This window comes from Ammospiza nelsoni, chromosome 9, assembly GCF_027579445.1.
Source record: "Ammospiza nelsoni isolate bAmmNel1 chromosome 9, bAmmNel1.pri, whole genome shotgun sequence".
Taxonomy (NCBI): domain Eukaryota; kingdom Metazoa; phylum Chordata; class Aves; order Passeriformes; family Passerellidae; genus Ammospiza; species Ammospiza nelsoni.
The window spans coordinates 29,206,136-29,228,635 of record NC_080641.1 but is presented as its reverse complement, the minus strand read 5'-3'; the positions used below and the strand labels follow the sequence as shown (position 1 = coordinate 29,228,635).

The 22,500-nt window shown below is 39.7% G+C and overlaps 1 protein-coding gene across 2 annotated transcripts in view; it reads left to right on the top strand.

The window, feature by feature from the left end:
- The window catches only part of LOC132077052 (BEN domain-containing protein 5-like), a 554,717-nt gene extending 540,948 nt beyond the window's left edge, over nt 1-13,769 (top strand). For both annotated transcript variants that reach the window (XM_059478502.1, XM_059478501.1), the window contains 3 exons: nt 4,952-5,100; nt 9,533-9,746; nt 13,571-13,769. In XM_059478502.1, the coding sequence (XP_059334485.1) occupies nt 4,952-5,100; nt 9,533-9,746; nt 13,571-13,731 (524 nt within the window). In that variant the 3' untranslated portion in view covers nt 13,732-13,769. The remainder of the gene's footprint in view (nt 1-4,951; nt 5,101-9,532; nt 9,747-13,570) is intronic.
- Nucleotides 13,770-22,500: the final 8,731 nt, after the last annotated feature.

Here is a 22,500-nt window from a genome sequence, read left to right as displayed (position 1 = left end):
ATGTCGTTACTTACCATAAACATTCTAGTTAACTTTCTAAATAAAACTAAATAGGCAAGGTTGCCGCAGCCTGAAAAAGACGATGTGGTTGGCAGGAGATTCCACTGAGCTTTCTAAAATTTTCCTTGGATGGAAAGATGTTTCTTCATCTGCAAGTAGTTAGCTGGAATTTATGGGAATGGAGCACGAGCCAGATGTTGGTAGGCAATGGGGCTGAACAGCGTAAAGTACCAATTTAGTTGGTAGACTTGACAGCAGTTGGAGTGGTGAGACCAGCAGTGAAATGAAGACAGGTACTGAATTCTATCTCTTTTCTTTCACTTTAAGAAAAAGAAGATGCATTTTTTTGCTTCAGCCAAATAAAGAAACCTTAGGAGAAAAAGAGAAAAAAGAAAAAGAAAAAAAAAAAAAGAAAAGCAAGAGGAAAAGAAACCCTGGGAAAAAAATACTGAATCTTCTCTAAATATTGGGCATGCATTTCTATTGTATGTATCAGTGTGACAACTGAAAACAAATCCCAGTTCCATTGAAGACAAATTCTTTAAATTTAATCACATGCCTGGAAAAATATCAGCTATATGACACTTCCAAAAAAAAATTCCTTGTTAATATTACTTGTAAGGAACATTGGATGGTAAAGGTGGAATTTGGCCGTGCTGGCTTTGTCCTTCACAGGGTTTGAATTTCCTAAGACTCAGTGTATTAACTGTTGCTTACTCTGTTGTTTTTCCTTTTAGCCTCATTCACAGCAGAGAAACAACCATGTTCTAGAAAGATCAATACAAAACTTATGAATAATTAGCAAGGGAGACATCTTCAGCATGTTCTAAATTAGAGAGTCTGATGACAGTATGAAAAAGTACTACTTTTAATCAAGAATAGATATGTAAAGACTTTTTTAGTCTTCCTTACTTTTTCAGCTTATAAATGAGGTATGTTTGGGTATGTGAATAATATCTGAAAATTGTTCTGAAAATAAATTACATCCTGAATTCATCTGCAGTTGCAGTGATCTCTTAAACCTAGAGTTTCAAATTACATGTAATTTATGTTACACTGCACTTCTAGCAGGCTGGACTTAATGCAAACTAATTGCATTTCTGTTTCACCTTAGAGACTTGTGATTTCTTTGCATGAGATGACAGCTGGTTTGTGCTGATGAATTGCAGCTGTGGGAAATGCTTGCCTGTTGCCATTTTAAACTTGCAGATCAAATATAGAACAGTCTCTTGAGCTAACGTGCAGTCAAGTAGTCAGTCTCCTAATTTCCCATCAACGTGTTGAATTCAGTGAGGAGCTGGAAGTCAATGCATTGTACTTGAGATTTAGGCCTTCAGCTCTGCTACTAAACTGGAGCCACTTTTGTAGCAGGAGTGAGGAGGTTCATCTTCCTCATGGTGACACCAAATTGCTCTTTGTCACAAAAGAGCCTTGGAGGCAGCTGTGGCAAACTACAGCAGTGAAAGCAGTACTGATCCATGGAGAAATGCTTAATACCATCTTCATGATTTTAGTATATTATTTCCAGGCACATCCCTTCATGGAGAAGGCAGGCATTTCACCATCTAGGGACCAGAGCAGTGGAAGAATGGGATGACTGTTGTGGAAAAGGTTATGGTGTCCCTCTTGAGCTCCTGGAATAATGTGTGCAGCCTCTTGCCTTGCACACGTGGGGAGCTGGAAGCCCTGCAGCTGTAGGCCTTTGCAGTTTGTTTTGTTGCACCTGAAAACACACCTAATTGGCCCTCTTTTTATCATTAGAGAGTAGGATAATTTAAAGAATTAAATAACTGACTCTCCCCTGTAGGGAGTTTAAATAGCCCTTGGATTGCAAAAGAAAAATTTCAATAACTTCTTTAAAAAAATAGCTGTCTCACAGGCAAGATCTGTGCCATTTCCTGTGGCTGGAAACATGGTCAGAAGTACTGAAGTTCTGTAGGGATAATGCTTGAGTGTTTTTAGCTCCCTGATAATTTCTTCAGCTTCATGTTAGATTGCAGAGAATTAGTGTTGCTCCTAAGTCAGGTGGTATATTCACATTCATTCAGAAACATTGGTTCATCAGCATGTGCACACAGACCCCCAAGGTTTTATTTTTAATCCCAGTTTAATTTTAGTGATCCAGTTTGCAGTGTCTTGGGGACTGACACCAGAGTAGGGAGAATGAAATGGGATTTGTGTCTTACCCACATGTCAGGAATTACTGTTTTTCAGCTTTTCTACATTTGTTTGGCTTTTTGATGTTTACAAAAAAAAAGGCCCAAGGTTTCTTTTAAGTACAGAAAGTACCAATATTACCACTTCTCACACTTGTGTTGTTTTGCTTCAAATTCTGGTAGACCATGTTCAAAAACTTACTGCTTACAAATGTATGCTGACCACTTTATCAGTCAATTTGGTTTTACTTTCTTACTAATTTCAGGAGTAGCATGTAGCCTAAAATGCATTTTTGAGGAAAAGGGAAGGTAAAGGGAAGCCTTCTACCACTTCATCCTGATTTGAGTTTGCTCGCCTCTTGGATATTCTAAAAAAATAGCAGTCAGGAGAATGATTTTGCAATAAAACATTTGTTTCCTTCTTGCATTCTGAAAATCGTCTTTTTTTGGTTTTCCCTGATCCTTATTACATAAGTGCTGTCATTGTTAAGCCTTTAGATGGAGGTATATATTTTTGTATGTCCCATTCTTCTTCTTTAAAATAAGATGCAGAGAGGGGGAGCTTGGAGTGTGGTGAATGGGGCACAGTGCTCTGTTGTCAGGCAGGAGTACAGGCTGCATGTGCAATTCCCAGCCTGCAGGGTTGAAAATGCAGAGTTTAGTGGTTGTGGAAGTGGCTGTGGAGACTGCCTGGTTAGAGGCAGGTTTCTGTTTGGGAATCAAAAATCAGGATATAAAAAAGAGATTTTAAAGGCTTTCTTTTGGTGAACTTCTAAGCAAGTGGTTAAAGCATGAATTGGAGCAGAGGTATTCTGACCTGTGAGAGCTGTGGTTGTTGTGGACTTTAATCAGCTTTTTCCTTGGGGAAGCTCTGGAAACCAAATTCCAGCTGTGTCAATATATGACTAAAAACAGTGAAAGTCTTCTAAATAGGGAGTAGTAAAAGTGTTTAAAGGGAAATAAATATTTCCTGCTAGGAAGAAGGTGGTTATACTTAGGTGTCTCCCTTAAAGTGACTTTCAAAGTATAAGAAAATAGCCCTTTGTGGAAGAATGTGAAGTAACAGCTTCAGAGTTGACTTCTTAAGGTCACACTGGCAATTACATCCCTGCATCTGCTTCTTCAGCTGTGCCCATGCTGAGGGCAGGCTTTGGGTGCTTTACCCAGTCCAGGTCTTCCCCCAGTCTCAATCAGCTTTACAGTCTGAAGTTTAGGAAGTTCAGCTTGTCTTGGCTGTACTGTTGTATATTCATTGTGTTAGAGGTGTTTACTAAGATGACTATGAAATTATGATGCAAATTGGATGTTTTGTGATTTCTCTGTTTGTGCCATGGGGCTGGCTCTTAAGACCCTCTTGTTGGTGGCACTGCAGTGTAGGATTGTCTGAGTTGCCAAGACAACTTTTAGTCATTGGTGAGCGTGGAGTGGCAGCCAGCTGAGAACATTGAGCTGGCTCTGTAGGTGTAGGATAAGCTATAGGATAAATGTCAAATGCTGACAACGGAGGAAGCACTGCTATTGCTGTATAATAATCTCTAAATGAACCTGCACAAAGTGGGAGGGATGAATGCTGTGCTTGTTCCAGGCACAGGAACTATTTAGGATGCGTGACTAAGACCTGAGCTGTGGTGCCAGCGTGACTTGCAGAGTTGGATCAGCTCAGGGCTGGGTCTGTGTGCACAAACACCGAGCAGGGAGCTCAGGGGTCACCTCCTGATCGAGTTGTCACTGGCTGAAGATGTCAGGGTTGGGCTGCAGAGTGCTGCAGTGCTCTCAGCACCAGCCTGGGACAATTAGCACTGACAAGTGGGTGAGTTTATCCTTAGAGTTCTGGACACGGTGTCCAGAGTCTAACCTTGCTGTGCTGTGGAGCCACCGGCCCTGCATGGAACTTGAGTGCCTGCTGGAGCTTCTTGGGACCCTAGAGCCACACGTCAAGGGACACTGATAGGCTTGGGGCCATAGCCTAGACTTCTGGTGGAACCCCTGCAAGGAATGGAGTCAGGAAATCCAGTTCACAAATCACTTAAGTTTGTTCTTCTGTCCTTTTAGGAACATTTTATGTCTTCGATCTGGAAAAGTTGATGACTAACAAAATAACTAATCCACTTTTAAGTCTCAAACATAGGCTTAGTAGTATTCCGTTGTTTAATTTGTGCATTATTTTTGTTGATTAAAAATAAAAATCGGTGTTGGATGAATTGGACAAATCAAAATTCTAATTTATGTGGGTTTTTTTAACCTTTGATATTCTTTCTGTGCATGATACTTCAGCATAAGGAGCCTAAGTCTGTTTCCTTCATAGCATTGCTGCAGATCCTCCCTACTTTTATACACCTCTGTTATATCTAAAGAGATTTTGGATTTCTATAATATTTGTAATTCTGTGTGGATAATTTATGTAATTATCACAGTAAATTATGCAGGTTCCTATGCAACTATATGGCAATTCTTATTTGAAGAATTACTATTGTTGCTTTTGCTTTATAATTTCAGTGTCATTTTAACATAATTTCCGTAGTGTGAAGAAATCTTACCCATATCTGTAATTGTCCTTATGCTTTAGGACTAAAATTAAACACTTAAATTAAAATTAAACATTTTAATGTTTAAAAAGCAGGAATACTTATCCTGCTTTTAGTTACTGATGTTCAGAAGTAGGATTTTGGTTTAGATTACTTCTAACATTAAATTGAACATGACTAATATGTTATTTTATGCTAATCATGGGTGATGAAGGGATTGATTTCATGTTCTCTGGGATAGCAGACAGCTCTCTTTTCTTAACTGTCTAGGACCTGCCATTGAGGTTGAAAAAGTAAAACCTGAATCAATTGAGCCTGAACCTGAGGTACAGAAGACCTTCAGTGAGGAAGCAAATACATCAACGTACTACCCTGCCCCTGTTCCAGTAATGGACAAGTATATTCTCGAGAATGGAAAGGTATTTTATATTAAATATAGCATGAGTCATTTTTAAATATCCATCTGGTGATGTTCGTGTGGAATTTTCATTGATTGTGGGGGTGTTGCATGGTAGCAGCTTGTAGAAGCTTCCTCAGTTTTCATGAAGGTGTGCTGTTATGCTGAGGAGAATTGTGAAGTTACACAGATATGAAGAGCATAGAAAAATATTCTCAGTGGTGAGAGCATTGAATGATGTGCAACATGAGGAATATAGATATTAAATAAATATTCATGCACAGGCAAATTGACATAGTCTTCAGTTGGTGGCATCCATAAATACACCAAATATTGACCAAAGTCAGTAACCCATGTTATAAAGTTACTTAACCAAATGAGTCTACTTAACCAAAATACTTCTTCCTAAAGGGTTTTTAATGTTTATAATGTGCTGTAGTCATATTACAGAGAAGCCCTCATGTTTGAGTTGGAGTGCAGGAGGTAGTTATGAACCCTGGAAGGAAAATGGGCTCCCTTGCTGCTGGTAGGAGCATTGCCACTGAATTGAGCTGATGTAGTGCTACTTTCCAGAGACTTTGTGAAGTTGCTGAAATACCATCTAGCTCTAGTTTGCCAGGACCTGACTGAGACCTTTTCAGATTTCAGCCTGTTTAACACATTAACTGCTCATCTACCTAGGCCTGCTTTTACAGCTGTTTTCATTATCATTAAATAAATGTGATGTTTCTTCTACAAAACTGTAATTCCTTCAGAATTGCCTGTGCAGATCCTGTTTCTTGGTGTACAGAGATTCATTTGGGACCCTAATCTGAGAATCTTTAGGGAGGAAACATCCATTCCAGCTTTGCTGTGCAGTGGAATTACTGAAGGAATATAGCATGAAACTGCGTTTTCAGATTGGTGTTAAAAGGTTGACTGCACAATGTCTGTCCCTCTTGAGGAAGAATTCAACATAATCACTGGGGACAGAATGTACGTGAAAAATAGTAGAATCTTGACAGTTTGACAGGTATTTGGTTCAGATAGCTTTTCTTGGCTAATATATTTAAATATGTTATTTCTTTGATTATTTTGTGTAAATTTGTGCAATGAGTACTTAGGGTGTATTACTGTGCGAGTTTCCTCTACCTCCTTCTCTTCCACTTAAGGTCTGTGGGATAGGGCACATCCTTTAGTATTTGTATGCAGCTTTTCCTGCACCCTTTTTTCATCTGTCAGCTTCTTGGCACTTTTGCTGAAGTTTTCTGTCTTTACACATATAAGTATCTCTTTAATTTTCTTTTTGTAATTTTGCTTCTTGGTTTGCCTATTTAATAGATCTACAGCCAGCTCAGATGCCAAAAATGTGAACTAATAATGTATTTGGAGTGTTGGAGGGTAGTTTTCTTCAGTTTTCCTTGTTTATGGCTTTATTTCAGTATTCCTTTATTGATATGCACCACTAGAGTAGTTGAAGTACTTTTTTTTTACAAATCTTACCCTTTGTGGCACCAGATTTGATCTTAGTAGGATTCTTTCAGAACAGATAAATTTCTTCCCTCCAGAGGGAAAACGGAGCCTATGGCATTCATTTAAAGAAAAGAAAGAAGAAGAAAGAAAGGGGAAAAAAAGGGTTCATCTTCTGAGGCACGTTTTAGATCTGTTGCAGATGTTAGCACAGCCACGCTGGTGAGCGTCGCTTTGAATTCGCTGCCATCTCCGTTGCGTTGTGCTTGAAGGTTGATCCCACAGTTGCTGAAATTGGGAGTAAATTTCCCATTGATTTCATCAAGACAAGAGTCTGGCTCATGGGGCAGCTCTTCCAGCAAGAGGGGAATGTCTGCTGAGTGTGGAGTTCACTGAGCTTTGGGGCTGATAGGAAACAGTAGGGCCTGTTGTAGAGAGGTAAACTGAGACACAGGCAGATTGAATTCCTCACCCTAACAGTGCTAGAAATAGAAAATGGAGATGTAAGATTGCTGTGGCTGTGGCTGTCTGTCACATAGTTGTAGTTGCCATAGGTGTTTCATTCCAGCAATTGCTGTTTTAATAAATGAAGCATGTTAAAAGAAGAGATGATCATTCTGAAGCATAAATATTAAAAATACTTCCTGTAACTTGTTTTTTCTTTTGAATAACTTCAAGCTAATGAATAATGTAGTGGCTTTAGAGAACTAAATAATCTTTGGCAAAGGCAAACCCTAATTTTGGCAGAGAAGAGTTGGATTTTTGATGAAATACAGCGATCCCTACCACTAATGTAATACAAACACCCAAAATTTGCTATGTCACAACATTTCTAATCTTATTTATTTTCTAGGTAACTTTCAGACATTTTCCTGAAGAACTTTTCCAAGATCTAACCAGAAATAACTGAATTAAAAAATGCACTGAAATTATTTTTGAGCACAGACTGCTCACTGCTCATTGAAGTTGCCTAACAAAATATGTAGAGAGCACCAAAAAGAGTGTGCCTTTATAAAAATCATTTATGAAGAGGCTCAACAACAGAGAAAAAGGAAAAAAAAAAGAGGGTGTTTGTGTTGTGGTTGTTACTAGTTTAATTTCTGTCCATGCAGACTTGTGAAAAGCTTCCTAGAATCCCTTTAGTGCAGGAGATTCTGCAGGAGAGGCAGCTTGCTGCATGGTTTTATGCTTTAAGGCAGGTAGAGTTTTCTTTTTTTTTAATATAACATAGCTTGTAGTCAAACCAGTCGTATTACTCTATTTAAGTTTTTAAACATCTAGTTGCTTTTGAAGGATGCCGTTGTAACAAGAAATTTCTTGGGGTTATAGTCCTCATTAATAATTAAAGCAGGTTTCCATTTACAGGAAAAAGGGTATTCAGTTGAATACAGGCAGTAAAATGTTGGTATATAAAATTTTACAGTAGCTTTTTCCAATTTTCATTGCATTTAATGGGACTTCTGTGATACTGCTCAGATTTGTGTGGGTAGCAGGCACAGTTTATGTAAAGCCAGATGAAATGAGTAAAACCACAGAAAACTAACAGCAGAGCAGTTAAGGCAAACAGTCTTCTCATGCAGTTTTGCTGTGGGATTTTGTTGATAGCATTTTTTTTTAATCATAAGAAGGTCAAAAGTTAGTTTTAAGTGTTAGTGTTGCAGAAAGAACCCCCATTGGACCAGACCTAATCAAAGCTAGATTTTGGCTATGTAGCAATCCAATTGTTTGGTATGTTGCACTTGTCCAGACTGTCTGAAGGTGAGTGCAGTGAGCTCTGATCAGCAGCTGGGAGCTGTGGGTCACACCTTTGTTATGATGAGAGCAGGTGTGTGTCCCAATGAGTGAAGTGCATCAGCACGTGAACAAAGCTGCTGTGTGCACAGGTAGTTGAGGAGTCTGCACTGTACTCCAGGAGCTGGAGCATGGACAGACAGGGTGCAAAGTGTTTGTGGTTCCATGCAGGGCCAGCGTGTGTGTCCTGGTTGCACTTGTGTCAGACTTGTGCTGGTTACTGGTGGAGTTACATCTGTGCTGGTGCTGGAAGGTGTCCTGAGGGTCAGGGCTGTCAGCTCAAGCACGTAGTGGCAGTCTAAGGATGGTGCTTGGATTCTTGTATGGCATTAGACTGGAGCACTGGGAATCTTGGGGTGGAGACATAGGGTAGCCCTGTGGGAGACAGCCAGGCACAGTCAGTGCTGACCAAGGCTAACAAGCAAAACCAGACTCGAGCATCTTCCTTATGGAGACTCTCCAGTGGCTTCATACTGTGTTTTCCAGTGCCCATATTATCCTGCTTTACTACTTCAGTGAAATACCTCGACTTCCCATTGTTCAGATAATGGAAAGATTATGATGTTGCTGCAATGGGTCATTGCCTAAACACAAAACAGTATTCATGTGGTGCATGTACATTGATCGTACATGATAGGCACACTTAGTGTTAGAACTGGAAGTTTTTCAAAGCTTCCAAACTCTCCTGGCTTATATTGAAACTGGAGCTCTCAAAATCCTTTCTCCCCTTCCAGTTACTTCAAACAATCAGGCTGGCTCTTGCCAACAGGTACAGGATACAACTTAGGAAGTAATTCTGTCTCTACTGCCTCTGGAATATGCTTTGGGTAAAGTGTTTTAGCCAAAGGGAAGTGTTTCATCTTGCTCCTGAATTAGGCTGGTGCAACTGCTTGGTTTATATGCTCTGCATAATTATATAATACTGGATGTGTTCACTGTTTCCTTCTCCAGTCTCTGTTCCTGACCACAGTCTTTCAGGAGAGAGGTTATGTGGGGGGGAAAAGTAGGGATTACTAAAAGGAACTATATTATTTATTGAGGTTGACTTGAACTCCCTGACCCACAAAGTTGGAAGAGTTTCAGAGTTAGGCAAAATGAATTTGTTCAGCCCTAATTACTGTTATTTTAGTTCCTAATATTAATGTTCCTACAGCACTTGGATACTGTTGTGTGCTACATACCATAGATAAGTTGTTATTATTACTACCTTCTAGGTCCATCTTGGCAGTGGAATTTGGGTAGATGAGGAGAAATGGCACCAGCTGCAAGTAACACAAGGAGATTCAAAGTATACAAAAAATCTAGCGGTTATGATTTGGGGAACAGATGTTCTCAAGAACAGAAGTGTCACAGGAGTTGCAACCAAAAAAAAGAAAGATGCCGTTCCCAAGCCACCTCTCTCACCTCACAAATTAAGCATTGTCAGAGGTAGGTTATTTGAAAACTTTTGCTTCCTGCTTTGGAGTTTAACCATTAATCACCGAGTTGAAAGATGCTTCTTTTCAGCTCATTTAAAATTAACTGATTAAAAAGTGTAATTCAGATTGCTATTGCATTGTGAAGTGCATACGTACCCAGGAGCAGTAGAACACATTGCAGTAGCTGTGCACAGTGCAGGCCTCCACAGCTGTACATTGTTGTACATTGACTTCAGTAAGGTTTGAAAATCATCACTTTAGACCACTTGCAGTGCAGGACTCTGAGCCTGGAGAACAACATGTTGTTCTAGAATTCATTTGTAGCATGCTGATTTTTTTAAAGTGCATATATTCCTTTAAACAAGACTGAGAGTAGCTTTACGACATTCTTTTATCCAGAACATAACCAGCTCTGGCATGAGGCACAGAAACCATTATAGCTGTGACTATAAAAATACGCATACCTTCAAAGGCAAGAAAGAGCAGTTCTCCCCTTTTAAGTGAAGAAAATGGAAATAGTAAAAATTAATTGTTGCACTTGAATTGGAATTTGGACAGGAAGTGTAAATCGCTGACCTCATCTGATAGGGAAAATTGTAATGACACTTTCAGTAACTGCAAGCCTGAGTCCATGTGTGTAGTACTTTGAGAGAGAGGAGGCTTTCTCCTTTATTTAAACTGAATGGTGAATTTCAGTCCCTTTGCATCATCATGCCTGTGTTGCATCATTTCTGTCTCTCTTGGTATTTCAGGCTTCTTTTTAAGTCAGAACTGAGTTGTTTCCTCATGGAATGCATACTGAAATTGGATGTTTAGGTTTTGTGTCCATTCTAAATTGCAGTAGGGCTGAAAGAAACCTCTCCATTTGGTAGAGCTTCATTATTCTGCATTTCCTGTTCTTAGTTGCTATGTGCTCTTAACTGTGAACTCATTAAGAGGTGGTGTAATTGGCCATGAAAGTACCATGTTTTGGAGTAAGAAATACAGTTCCTCTCTGAGTGTGTGTGTGTGTCTGTGTCTGTGTTGTGTGGGGAGAAATTGGAAACTTATCTCCGTACTGTCATCTTTCTTATTTTATAAGAAATGAGGAAAGGACGTGGGGGTTTTTTTCCACTAAGCTGCTTCAGGATTATATGTGGAAGTGTTGAAACTGTTCCATGTTGATTTTCTAGTTCTGTCTGGGGTCTTTAGGTACAATCCTTACAGATGTAGCTGAGCAGTGACATACTGGCCACATAAAGTATCCACTCTGTGGCAGTGGCTCTCCCAAAGGGGAAGCAGAATTGTTGCCCTGGTGTGCATTTACAAGCACACAGCACAAGGGGGTTATTTTCCACTGGCCCATTGCAATGTGGTTTCCAGTTTCCCTGCTGGAGGCTTTTGCTCCTCAGTGCTGCTGGCAAGGTTGTTTCTGTGAGAATTTCCTCTTCTACTTTTGTCAGGGCTACTCTAATGGCTCAAGCCATTTAAATGACAGCTTTCTTCTAACTCCCCTTGTTTTGGCTACAGTGAGTTTGGGAGTCTGCTCCAACAGGTACATGATGAGAGGCAGATGGGGCCCTTCCCTTTCTTCTCTTCCATACCTTTACACTCTCCAGCAATTCAGCTCTTCCCTATTTCCTCATTTTTCTGTGTTTTCTGTCATACTTCTGCTTCAAGCCTCAACCCTCATTTGAATTCTACTGTTACATGCCCTGGTTTTCCATGTTCCTCTTTTTAGTGTTTCTTTCACCTTGTCTCTGGTTTCCCTTTTGTTAGACTCCAGCCTGTACAATCTCTTCTTGAACCAGTTAATCTGCATGGCCAGTGTTGGAGGTGTCAGGCTGCCTGTATCAGTGGGACTGGGTAGTTCATAACCATGATTTTCCATGTTGTCGTGTCCTTTGCGTCAGTGTAAGCAGGTCTTGCCCCACCATGGAGAAGAAAGCAAAACAAAACAAGCTAATGACCAGCAAGGGGACAAATAGTTGAGGTTTGAGAGAGTTTTCCACAGCCAGTGATTTGGATCAGGCATCACCAAAAGTAGTGAAGCTCCTGGTTAGCCTTTGAGGTATACTCGAATCTTTGGTATTCAGCAGTACAAAGGGTGTCTCTGCTCCTGTAAAGCCAAAAAACAAGGGAGCAGAACCTCCAAATTATTCTTTGAAGCCCTAAGCCAGTGTCCTTATGCAAGCACTAAACTACTTCTACACCCTCTCACAAAAATGGAAGAGATGGAGAGGAAAAACTGTGATCAAGGATCTTTCTGATTCACACCAACTTTTAAAATTACAGCTTTTGAATGAGTTGTGTTAAGTGATTCTTTGCTTGGATTTGTGGCTAAATGAACAACACAGCCTGTCTTTCACTGGGAGTTCACCTTACTGGGTGTATCTGCCTGGGAGTGTTCTGACACCCTTGTAGGGCCAGCTTGTGTCCTGCAAACACACTGCCCTTCTTCAGGCTCCCAGTGATGTGATGTGCCTCTTCTTAGGTGTTGTATTTCCAATCATAGTTTATGGATGATCAGCATTTCAGCTATCAGGCTGCATGCTGGTTAATTTCATTTATTTTGTATTCAGTACATCTTACAACATAAAATTCACATTGCTTTAGATGTTCTCATTATTCTGTGGACACAGACTAACTTATTTAAAATAGATTTTTGAATGACAACATTAGCTCTTAATGTGTCTGATATCTCTATAGCTTCTTAAAAATCCCCACTGTGTAGTATGTAATAAAGAAATGATAAAAAGTATGATGGATGTGCACTGTTATAAACCTTGTTAATGCAAAATAACCTTTTATAAAACTTCTCAGAGGTTTCCAAATGAACTACAAAACATGCATAGTACTTAATTTTCATAACTTTTTAATATGGTGCATTAGAAATGTTGTAAAGCACATTAATTAAGCAATAATCTCTATGGCTTTCTGTATATGAAGCAATAAACAGCTAATGGAATAGATCACTAGGCAAAGCAGAACAGAATTTGTTTAACCAGTCTGGGAAGCCTACACAACAAAATACTTGGTCTGTTTATGAAAACCAAAAAAACCCAAACCTGCCTGTCACTAAGGAGTTATGTGTGTTGCTCCACTTCAGATTTCAGTAACTTCTGCAGGATTCTGGCACCAAACTTCCAAATCTGGGAAAAAAAATTGTCTCAACTTTCACTGCCCACGTTGCTTTTGCAGTTACTGCTATCACTTGCTTTTTGAATTCCAGATAATGTGTATTTCAGAATGTGTATTGATCAAACATGCAAGGAGATGGCACGTGTCCTGAATAATCCACCAGTAAAAGTGAAATAAGCCCAGGGACAGGGCAGCTGATAAAGACATGAACATTAATACATGTTCATAAGAGATAAAAAAAATGAAATAAATGAGTTAAGGTGTTCTCCTGCTGTTTACTGCTTCTCTTCCTGAGCATTGTCATTTCCGTACCCTGCTGAAGAGGTGAAGGTGGGAGTGACTCACTGTGGATACAGCTCTGGTGGGACACTTCACCTGGGAGGAGACTAAGTCTGTTGTGGAGATTCAGACAGATGCAGGGGTCAGGCAGGCAAGGCTGGCACTGTAAAAGGTTGGGTTTAGCCTTGTTTCTGTATGGAAAGCCTATTAATGTAGTCACAGCATAACTGGAAGTTGGTCATGCCGCTGATTCAAGCCTGGTGACAAATCTTGACTGAAACAAGATAGACAGTGAATCAAGGAAAGCTTCTCTTGTCTTGCAACAAATATACACAGTGCTTACTCACTGCTGTCTCTTGAGTTGTCAGCCCAACTCAGGGCTATTGTGTTTTCTAAAAATATCCTAATGACTCTTTCCTTTTTTTTTCTCCCCAGAATGTTTGTATGATAGAATAGCACAAGAAACTGTGGATGAAACTGAAATTGCACAGAGACTCTCCAAAGTCAACAAGTACATCTGTGAAAAAATCATGGATATCAATAAATCATGTAAAAATGAAGAAAGGAGGGAAATTGCAAAGTACAATTTGCAATAAATTTTGGATTTTTAATAAAGTCTTAGTGTTTTACTTAAGTGTTGGTTTTTGATTTGTGTGGCATTTTTGCTGATGGGAGAAGCTGAATTGAAGCGTTGCTCTCTGCCTATAACTGATTCGTTTTTTGAGCAGTTCTGTCATGGTGTAAACTGCTTTTAACTAATGTAAGATATATTGTAAGTTCACTCCCAATGAAAACTGAAGTTTCCAAGGTTTCTCCAGCGAGTTGCAGTTTGTTACCTATGGTTGTACATTGGTTCTGGCTGTGTGGACACCGACCCGTTTGCCCTGCATTGAGTTTTGCTGGAGTTGTTGGATCTCAGCTGCAGTAAAACATCTGCTTAGAAGGAAGAACTGTAAAAAATTCACTTTGCTATTGGAAAGGATTTTACTGTATTTTACAAAGTGGTTTTTTCTGAAATGAAATTTCAATCGTTTGTTTTTATAAATCTTTGTTTTGATCTCTAACAATATATTTGATCAAAAATACACAAAGAACGTTTCTTTTTCAATTATCTTGTAGGCAGATCACTATTACCATCACAGTTAAAAAAACAAAAACTAAACAATGAACAACAAAGTACCCAAAGCTGTAAGCTGTAAAATCATGATAATTCATTTTAATAAATAAATCTAAAACCACTTCTTTTACAGGGACCTAGACACTTCAAATTTCTGGTTGTGGTATAAAGTTTCTCAGTGTGTCCATACTATTGTTCTTAAAATATTACCTTTTTAGTGTATTTGTACTTTCAAACAATTTAAAATTTGCCACACTATGGCAAGAGTATGTACAGTAGAAAATTTAGTACAATTTTGTTTGGGTCCATCATTTAACAATGGACACTTTTAGCACAAATTTTAATTACAAATAAAAATAATTTTCTACATTGAAGTTAGACTTGCGATGCAAAGTTTTTAGAAATAATTTGTCATCAAAAATGTCATTTGTCATTGAACTATATGTTATTGCGTGTAAGTGAAGCAAAATATTCTCTTTTCATGAAGGATTTAGAGATAACTTGAGATCTGGATTGATGAATTTTGAGGGTCTGTGATCTCACTTAACCTTCTATTTATTCTGTGCTCACAGCTGTGATTGTCTCCCTTGCAGCCTACCTGTTCCCAAGTGTCAGCATTTGTTTCTTTACCACTGCAATTCTGTTTCCTGTAGTCTTGAAAAACTTCCCATTTCTTATCACCTTCCTGTAGCACTGGTTCACCCTGAGGTGAAGCCTCTTTCAGTGTCCTATAATGTAGATAATGTGGAAAGGAACAGGCTGCTCGGGTGGACTCACTATGCCTGGAAGTATTTAAATGATAAAAGATATAGATGTGGCACTTGGGGACATGGGTTAGTGGTGGGATAGGCAGTGCTGGGTGAATGCCTGGACTTGGTGATCTTAAAGGTATTTTCCAACCTAAATGATACCATAATTCTTTAGTGTGGAGGGATAGAATGTAAGACAATAGTGCAGAAGGCAATCTCACACCTGAGGACTTGCAGCTGTGCTCATCACCAAAGATTAAGAACAGCCCTGAACTTAACAGGCCACAGCTGTCTCCAATGAGGAGATGAGTGCTACAAAAGAGGGGGTTAGCTGGGTGAGAGGACAGTTGGAATTTGTTGGTTGTGCTGTGAAGAAGAGTCAGTGCTGTGAGGAGATGTCCATGAGAAATCACTGAAAAGGTATGGGAGCTTTGAAATAAGATGACAACACTTTAAAGGGCTGGGTGAGTGTAAGAAAAAGAGGAGGGGAGGAGGAGGTGTGATAGACCTGTCTTGGAAGAGATGAGACAAACAGCAGGTTGTTTCTCCCTGTACTTCACCTGTATGTAATTAGTGTCTTAACTCATAGCTAAGTGTTTGCATTATGCTTTCTAAAGTCACTTTTATGGTTACCTTGCACCAGCCTCGTGCTGTGCTGCCAAACAGGAACACCAAATTTTCACCACTGGTGCACCTGCATTCCTGTCCCTTCCCTTAACCCCACAGTGTGACTGAACTGGTGTGTCAGATCCCATTGGTTTCCAGGGTTCATTTCTCAACAGCTGCTTCCCATGGGATGGAGCCAGAGCTTTTGTGGTGAGGGGTGGAAAGAGCAGGAGTGTGTTTTTCCAGTGTCTTATGTGTGCCCTGAAGTTTCTTTGAATGGCCTCCCTTGTCTTCTGCTAATATCAAAAGTGTTCTTAGGTAGTGTTTAATGAAGTGCATAAATGTTTATGTTTCCTAATTTGGGATGCTAAATAGCAGATTAGTGTTTAAAATGTCACTGCATGTATCCTTTTATTAATTAAAGAGAACAAATAGAGATAACACTGAAAAAACATTTGAACAGCAAGTTTCCCCTTTTCAAGCAGACTTGTGAATGTACAGGGTTGGGGTTTTTTTATGTGATACTAAGGCAACCCACTATTTTGGGGAAAGTGCCCATAATTTCCTTAGTATTTTATGGCTTTAGTACTAATGTGTTTCCATTGTAACACATTCTTTAATGAGAAGATCAAGTTGAACTTCTTAGAAGATAAGCCTATTTTATGAAACCTGGAAAAAGCAGCTTAGAATTTAATTAGAGTTAGGACTCCAGCCTGGCCCCAAAAATCAGAGGTGTTAATTCCTTCTGCAAAACCAGCATCACCTTTCTAGGGCTTCTCCTTGACGTACTAGTCCCATCAGATGTTAATACTGCATTTTGCTGAAGAATTAAAATGTTCTCCTTGGGCACAGTATCTTGGAAGGCATCATTAAATTTTTCCTGGAGATTTCATCAGCCCGGGCTAGTTTTCATTTGAGTTCAACACGGATATTTGAGTGGCACAAAAAAGTTCAGTTCCCTTTGAAACATAGTATCAATGGGGGCTAAGAAATGTGTCCGTTGGACTGGGCAAGTGATGTTTAATGTGCCACTCGAAACTTTGTTGAGTCATGTTAAAGAAGTAGGATATATTAAAGGTAGAACATTGTGTTTCAACTTGAACGAAATCTTTGGATACTGAAAATAAGTTTTTTGCTAATAATAAGCCATTTCTGCACACTGTGGTTGTATGGCAGCGTGCTGAGTGCTCTGCAGGGAGTAATGGGTGTGTGAATAACATTTTATACTTTTATTTGGTCATTACTCTTGTCTTTTCCCTCCCCATGAGCCAGTATCAAGGTTGTACAATTGTTTCCTAGTGTGTCTGTTTGAAGTAGGGAAATAGGCTGGAGTTCCATGTTCCAGCAATACCCAAGAAAAATAGGAACTTTAATGAGGTGTGCTTTTCTGCATTGCAAAACTGATGTATAAATTAACTGTGAGTTTCATTTCATTTTCCTGCACTGCGTTTATGACCAGGGCTGTTCTTGTTGGTACATTAATTTTTCCATAATTGTGCCTGCCCGTACATAGTTTGCTTTGTTCATATTGCGTCTGCTGTGAATCTACCATAGGAAACTTTATAGAAAATAGTCCCTACTAACTTTTTCCTGCTCTAGGGTAACTTCTTACCTGTACATCATGAGAAACAGGAGAGAGTTTTGACAGAAAGTGAAGTAGGTTTTATTACACCCTGTAATACCCCTCATTTGTCATTCTAAGGTTTGTGCTATGCCATTACCTCATACTGTAAACCTGGATTTGTAAGGATCAGAAAGACATGGATTTAAGAGGAAGTGACAGTTTACTCTTTTTTTTAATCAAAGCAGGAAGGAGGTATTGCTGTTATATGAATAATCTGATCTTCTGTTGCCACACATTGCTGCAGTAATTTGTGATATTCATGATCTGATCCATATTAAAGTGCCTCTGGCACACTTGCAAGGAAGCAAGATTAGAGGTAACAAAAAGGGCTTTATTTTCTATTAGTGATTTTATAAGGGATATGAGCTGTTGTGTTAAAGGAAAGAATCATACCAGGGACTTTCATAGCTGAAATCTAGCCACTCAATTAAAAAAAAAAAAAGAAAACTAGTATTTATTAGAGAGGGGAAAAAATTGTTCACTTCTGCTGTTCCAGGTTTGGATTTACTGGTGCTTTATAGAGATGGGAGAGTTTTTAAAGAAAATAGTAAAATACTTATGTCGAAGTTGAACTCTAAGTAGGAATTCAAGGTTGCATTGGTTACCTGTTGTTGGCTGTCAAAAGCAGGTGCATTCTCCCTGTGGGAGGTCACTTTTTTGCACCTTACCTTTGATGTTGTATCGGAGAGATTACTGTGATGGCTGCTTTGTTGTCTTAAGCAGAGATTATTGTCCTCTTGGAAGTTTTAAGTAGCAATAAATTGAACTTTTTGGGATTTACTGAAATTGCAAAGATAATTCTACTTCACACTTCCAGAATCTATAGACTTTTAAAAATTAAGGCTAAGTGCAGTTCATTGTTAAAATGATACAATCTTGATGCAGAAGCTCAGAGAATTGTGTGAATTGGGAACATTGTGTATTAGCTGTGGCTTCACTGTGTATTAGCTCTTGAGAACTCCAAATCTGGCTGGTTTCAGAAAGGGAAAGCAAGGTTGTGTCACATGGAGCTGCACTGAGGATTATTTCAATATTCCATCTTTCTGACATGAGAATTCTCTTCTGAAAGAGACAAAGACACAACTTGTGCCTCCTCAGAATGAGGTGGTAGCTTTCTCCATACTCTTGAAAATATTTGTCATTCTGTGTGTGCCTTTAGTCTCGGATTGATGAAGTCATAACATCAATTGCTCAGACTTTATTGGTGTCATTTTTTTCATCATAACAGTGTGGAACTCTGAAGTGATTCATACAATACCGAGGCAATAAAAGCGTTATGAAGTGCAATCATTGCGTGTTTCGTGCTCAATAGCTAATTTTTAATTTCACCGTCTTGGATATTTTTTCATCCCCTCAGGGTTCCTAAATAGGGAAAGAGAATCATTTGGACTTGGACAACAGGAGCAGTGATTCAGGAAGGAATTAATTTATGTGCTTGTTCATCTGTTTTACTTTTGCAATTATTTTTCCTGTTTATGTTTGAACAATAACTTTCATTCCGTGCATCAGATACCCTCTTGTCATACAGTGAAGTCATGGTTCTGTGGTTGTGAGATCATTTGTTTACCATAAAGAGGAAAATACCTCACTTACAGCATCAGATGAAGTTGCATTATGGCTGGATCAGAGCAAAGGGGAAAGCGACTCTGGGAGGGGAGGAAGAAGCTGAGCCTAAAGGATTTTTTTCTGTGCTGCCTTCTGGCTAGAAAACTTCTTCCTACAAAGAAAATTGTTTCCTCCACATTTAGCAGGATATCAACTTTATGTTCCTTGTTTATTGATAGTAAAGCCTTAATGGAACTGAAGTCTTTATGAATATATATGTTTATTGCATCAGGCTACCTACTGTCATGCTGAATTTTGGTCTTTAGTGATTTGAAATTAAAGAGTCACAGAAAATTTCCTGAACAACCCAAGAGAGGCATAGGCTGGGGGTGATTTAGCTTTTATTGTAACATAACAATTGCTAAAAGTTCTGTGAAATAGAAGATGAGAAGTGACGTGTGTTGGTGTTTTTGTATCCTTTATAGTTGGCCTGAGCTTTCATGCTTTTGGAGTAGAGAGGGGTGCAGGTTTCATGGGATTGCTGATCATTAGAAGAATTGGCTGTGAGCACCCTTTGGTGTTCACCCTGCTGGATGTGAATGATGGCCTGGGACAGCAACAGAGGGAATGTGCCTTGGTAGTGCCATATCACACTGGTACCAGCCCCTTCCACAGGAGACTCAGATGAAAAAGCTTTATGGGAGCTTCATATCCTTTATACTCAAATACATCTTTAATGTCAGCCCAAATGTTTATTTAAATCTTACTGAATTGTAGTTTAGTTTAAAAAAAAAGATGTACTTTCATGTATTTCTCATTTTTCTTGTAATTAATTGAGTATCATTCTGGGAGATGTCTTTCTCCATGTTTCAGTTGGGGTATTAAGCCACTGATACTTGAAAATAGTCCATTTGGACATTCTGTATTTGTGAGCCAGATGAACTATGACTTTGCCTTTCCTTATGGAGTCCTTTGCAGGATTTATGGAAGTACCTTTAGAGAATAATTCTCAAAGTGTGTAAGATGGAAGGTGGATGGGTCAAAGCATTGCCTTCAAATTAATGTTCTGTGTTTTCATTTCTTTAAGAGTCTTAGGTTATGAAAAACTAAAACTCTGTAAAGTAGGAGTTTGCTTTCTTTTCCTGCACTGTATATTAAAATTCTTTGACACTCATTGGTTTTCGTGGCATTTGCAAGGACACTTTCATCTTCCAGGATCAAGTTCTTCTTTTTGCTGTAGATCCCTACAGGAATAAGCAACCCAGGGTGTGCCTTTGAGGGTAAACAAGGCTGAAGGTGCTTTTGTAGGGTCATCTCTCCTTTGGAGGACAATACAAGGAGCCACCCTCCTTTCTAGGACTGGGAAGGACACCCCGGAAGGTTGGCTTCTCTTTAGCTACTGTCCCCTAATGCAGCTCATCCAAGAAAGGTTTCTTGCCACATTGGTGGGTGTGGGCAAATTCCACTCTGTGGCTTTCCTGAGCTTACAGAATAACTGAGATTCACTCACCCAGCCTAGTGTGGAGGAGCATCCCAGTCTGGTGGTGCAGGAAGGCAAAGAAGAGGTGGTAGAAGGGTCACATAATCCTTTCCCACAGACAGTTAGTATGTGCAACTGAGGTGAAGTCAGTACCCAAACAGCAAAATCCCAAGCAGTTTACCTGGAATTTAAGGTTCCAATCAGTGAAAAGTTGTATTAATTAAAAAAATCCAATCACTCTTAAAGCTCCCAGAATTTAACCTTTATGAAGTGACAAAATCAGCATTTTCTTCTGCAGCCAGGGACCTCTATCTATTCCAGATACACAGCTGTGTGTGTACAGGTGTGATGTGCCATTATTCTGTGTAAATCTGCCTGTGCCATGTAAACCCACAACTGGATAATATTCCTGATGGTCCCCAGCCCTGCCTGTTTTCCTGGTGTTCCTTTCTCCGTGCTGTTCCTTCTGCAAATGGGAGTCTGTGCTTGCCTCAGAGGGACAAGGCAGGAGTGTTTCATGATTCCTGCCTTGCAAATTGTCAGCGGGGCTCTGAAGTGAAATACCTGCTTGTTATTCCTGGGGGTGACTGACACAGAACTAGAGCATTTCCTTGGGAGATCTGGTAGTGCTGCTGTCACTGTAAGGCAGACTTTGCCATTCAGGGACTTCACACAGCAGCATTTTCTTGTTGTTTTTTTATTTTTTTCCCCCCTGCCCTGTCAGTGCCTAGGTTGTAGCAAAGAAAATTTCATTCTCACATGGAGGTCTTTAAGTGATAACATGGAATAAGTAAATCTTTCAGCAGTATCTCTTAAAAACATTAATTTCTCAGAGGTTCCCCTGCTTTTGCAGAGGGTCAGTGGCCTGGAAGTTTCACACCTTATGGCAGTGCCCAGGTGAGTGCTGGAAAACATTGGGCACCTTGACAGATGTATTCTGATCTATGGCTTTAATCAGCCCTCTGTTAGTTCCTTTTCCCAGCTGCTGTGTGAGAGCAGCCACCTGGTGAACTGGGCAAGAAAGAGCCATTTCCAATGCTGTGATCTGAGTGTGGCTCTTGATAAGGCTGATTTTGCTGTGCCTGGAGGTGTGCAGGCTGTGGTGGCTGCTGGGCTGTTCCATGAGCTGGTGTGGCTCCCTGCAGAACACATCACAAAACTTCACTCAGCTGCTCCCTTGAAAAGAAACCTTGGCTGGACCACAGCAGTGCTGTTCAGAAAAATCAAGCATTCTTGAGAATCCATCAAAGTGTGAAATCCATCTTTTCCTTGAGTGGCTTATTCCAGTGCTTAGTACTGCCCTCGCTGCTCAACTTGTGCCTTGTTTCTCTGTGAGTCTTTCTGGCTTAACTTATTCCTAGCTCTTAATTTGCCTGTCTTAATGCCTTCCCCCAGTATTTGTGCAGCTCACAAACACCTCAATAGACTGACTGAGTGCCTTCACTCTCCTTCCACCACAGATTTTCTAGGTCATGACTGACTCATTTTTTGAAATGCTTTTCCTTTATGACTACCCAAACTCATTTGAGTTTTATGGAAATTCTTTCTATAGGAGTGTTTGGTTTAGTTAATGTGATACAATCCAGTGGTTTAGGACACGTCACTTTGTATTAAAATATGATATACAATACTAATTTCATTTTGTGGGCCAACCTTAATTTAATTTTGAAGAAAAAACCTCTGATATAATGTGATACTTAACCAATTGATGTCCCAGTGTATTTTTACTCTATTACTAAGTGTAGCTCTGTCCTGGAAATGTTGTTTTTCAAATGAGTGTTTATCTCTGCTCCACTTTCCTCTGGTTCTGTACCACTCACATGCCAGTGAGGAGACAGAGCACGTTCCTCCTGCTTTTTCCAGCTGCTCATTCCTGCACTCACAGCTGGGCCAGGCAGGTGGGTGATGGGGCCCAGCTGGGCTCTGAAGGGCAGCAGGTGAACAGAGTTTCACAGAAAATAGGACACTGAAGAGGTAAAACTTGGAAGAAAGGGAAGCCAGAGCCATTTTACTCCTGTGGAATGTGTCTACAGGATATGTGCAGGGTTTCCTTGGATGAAGATGCCTTTGAATTGCCAAAGGATGGGGAAAAGTTATCATAAGTTATCATTATGTTGTGATATTAGAACTGGGTAGGGTATCCCCAGGGAGAAACTTCAACTTTTGTGGAATTGCTCCACTCTGGAACCTCCAGCCAAGTCCCAAGAAGGAATCTGACCTGACAGCAGAGCTTGCTGTGCATCA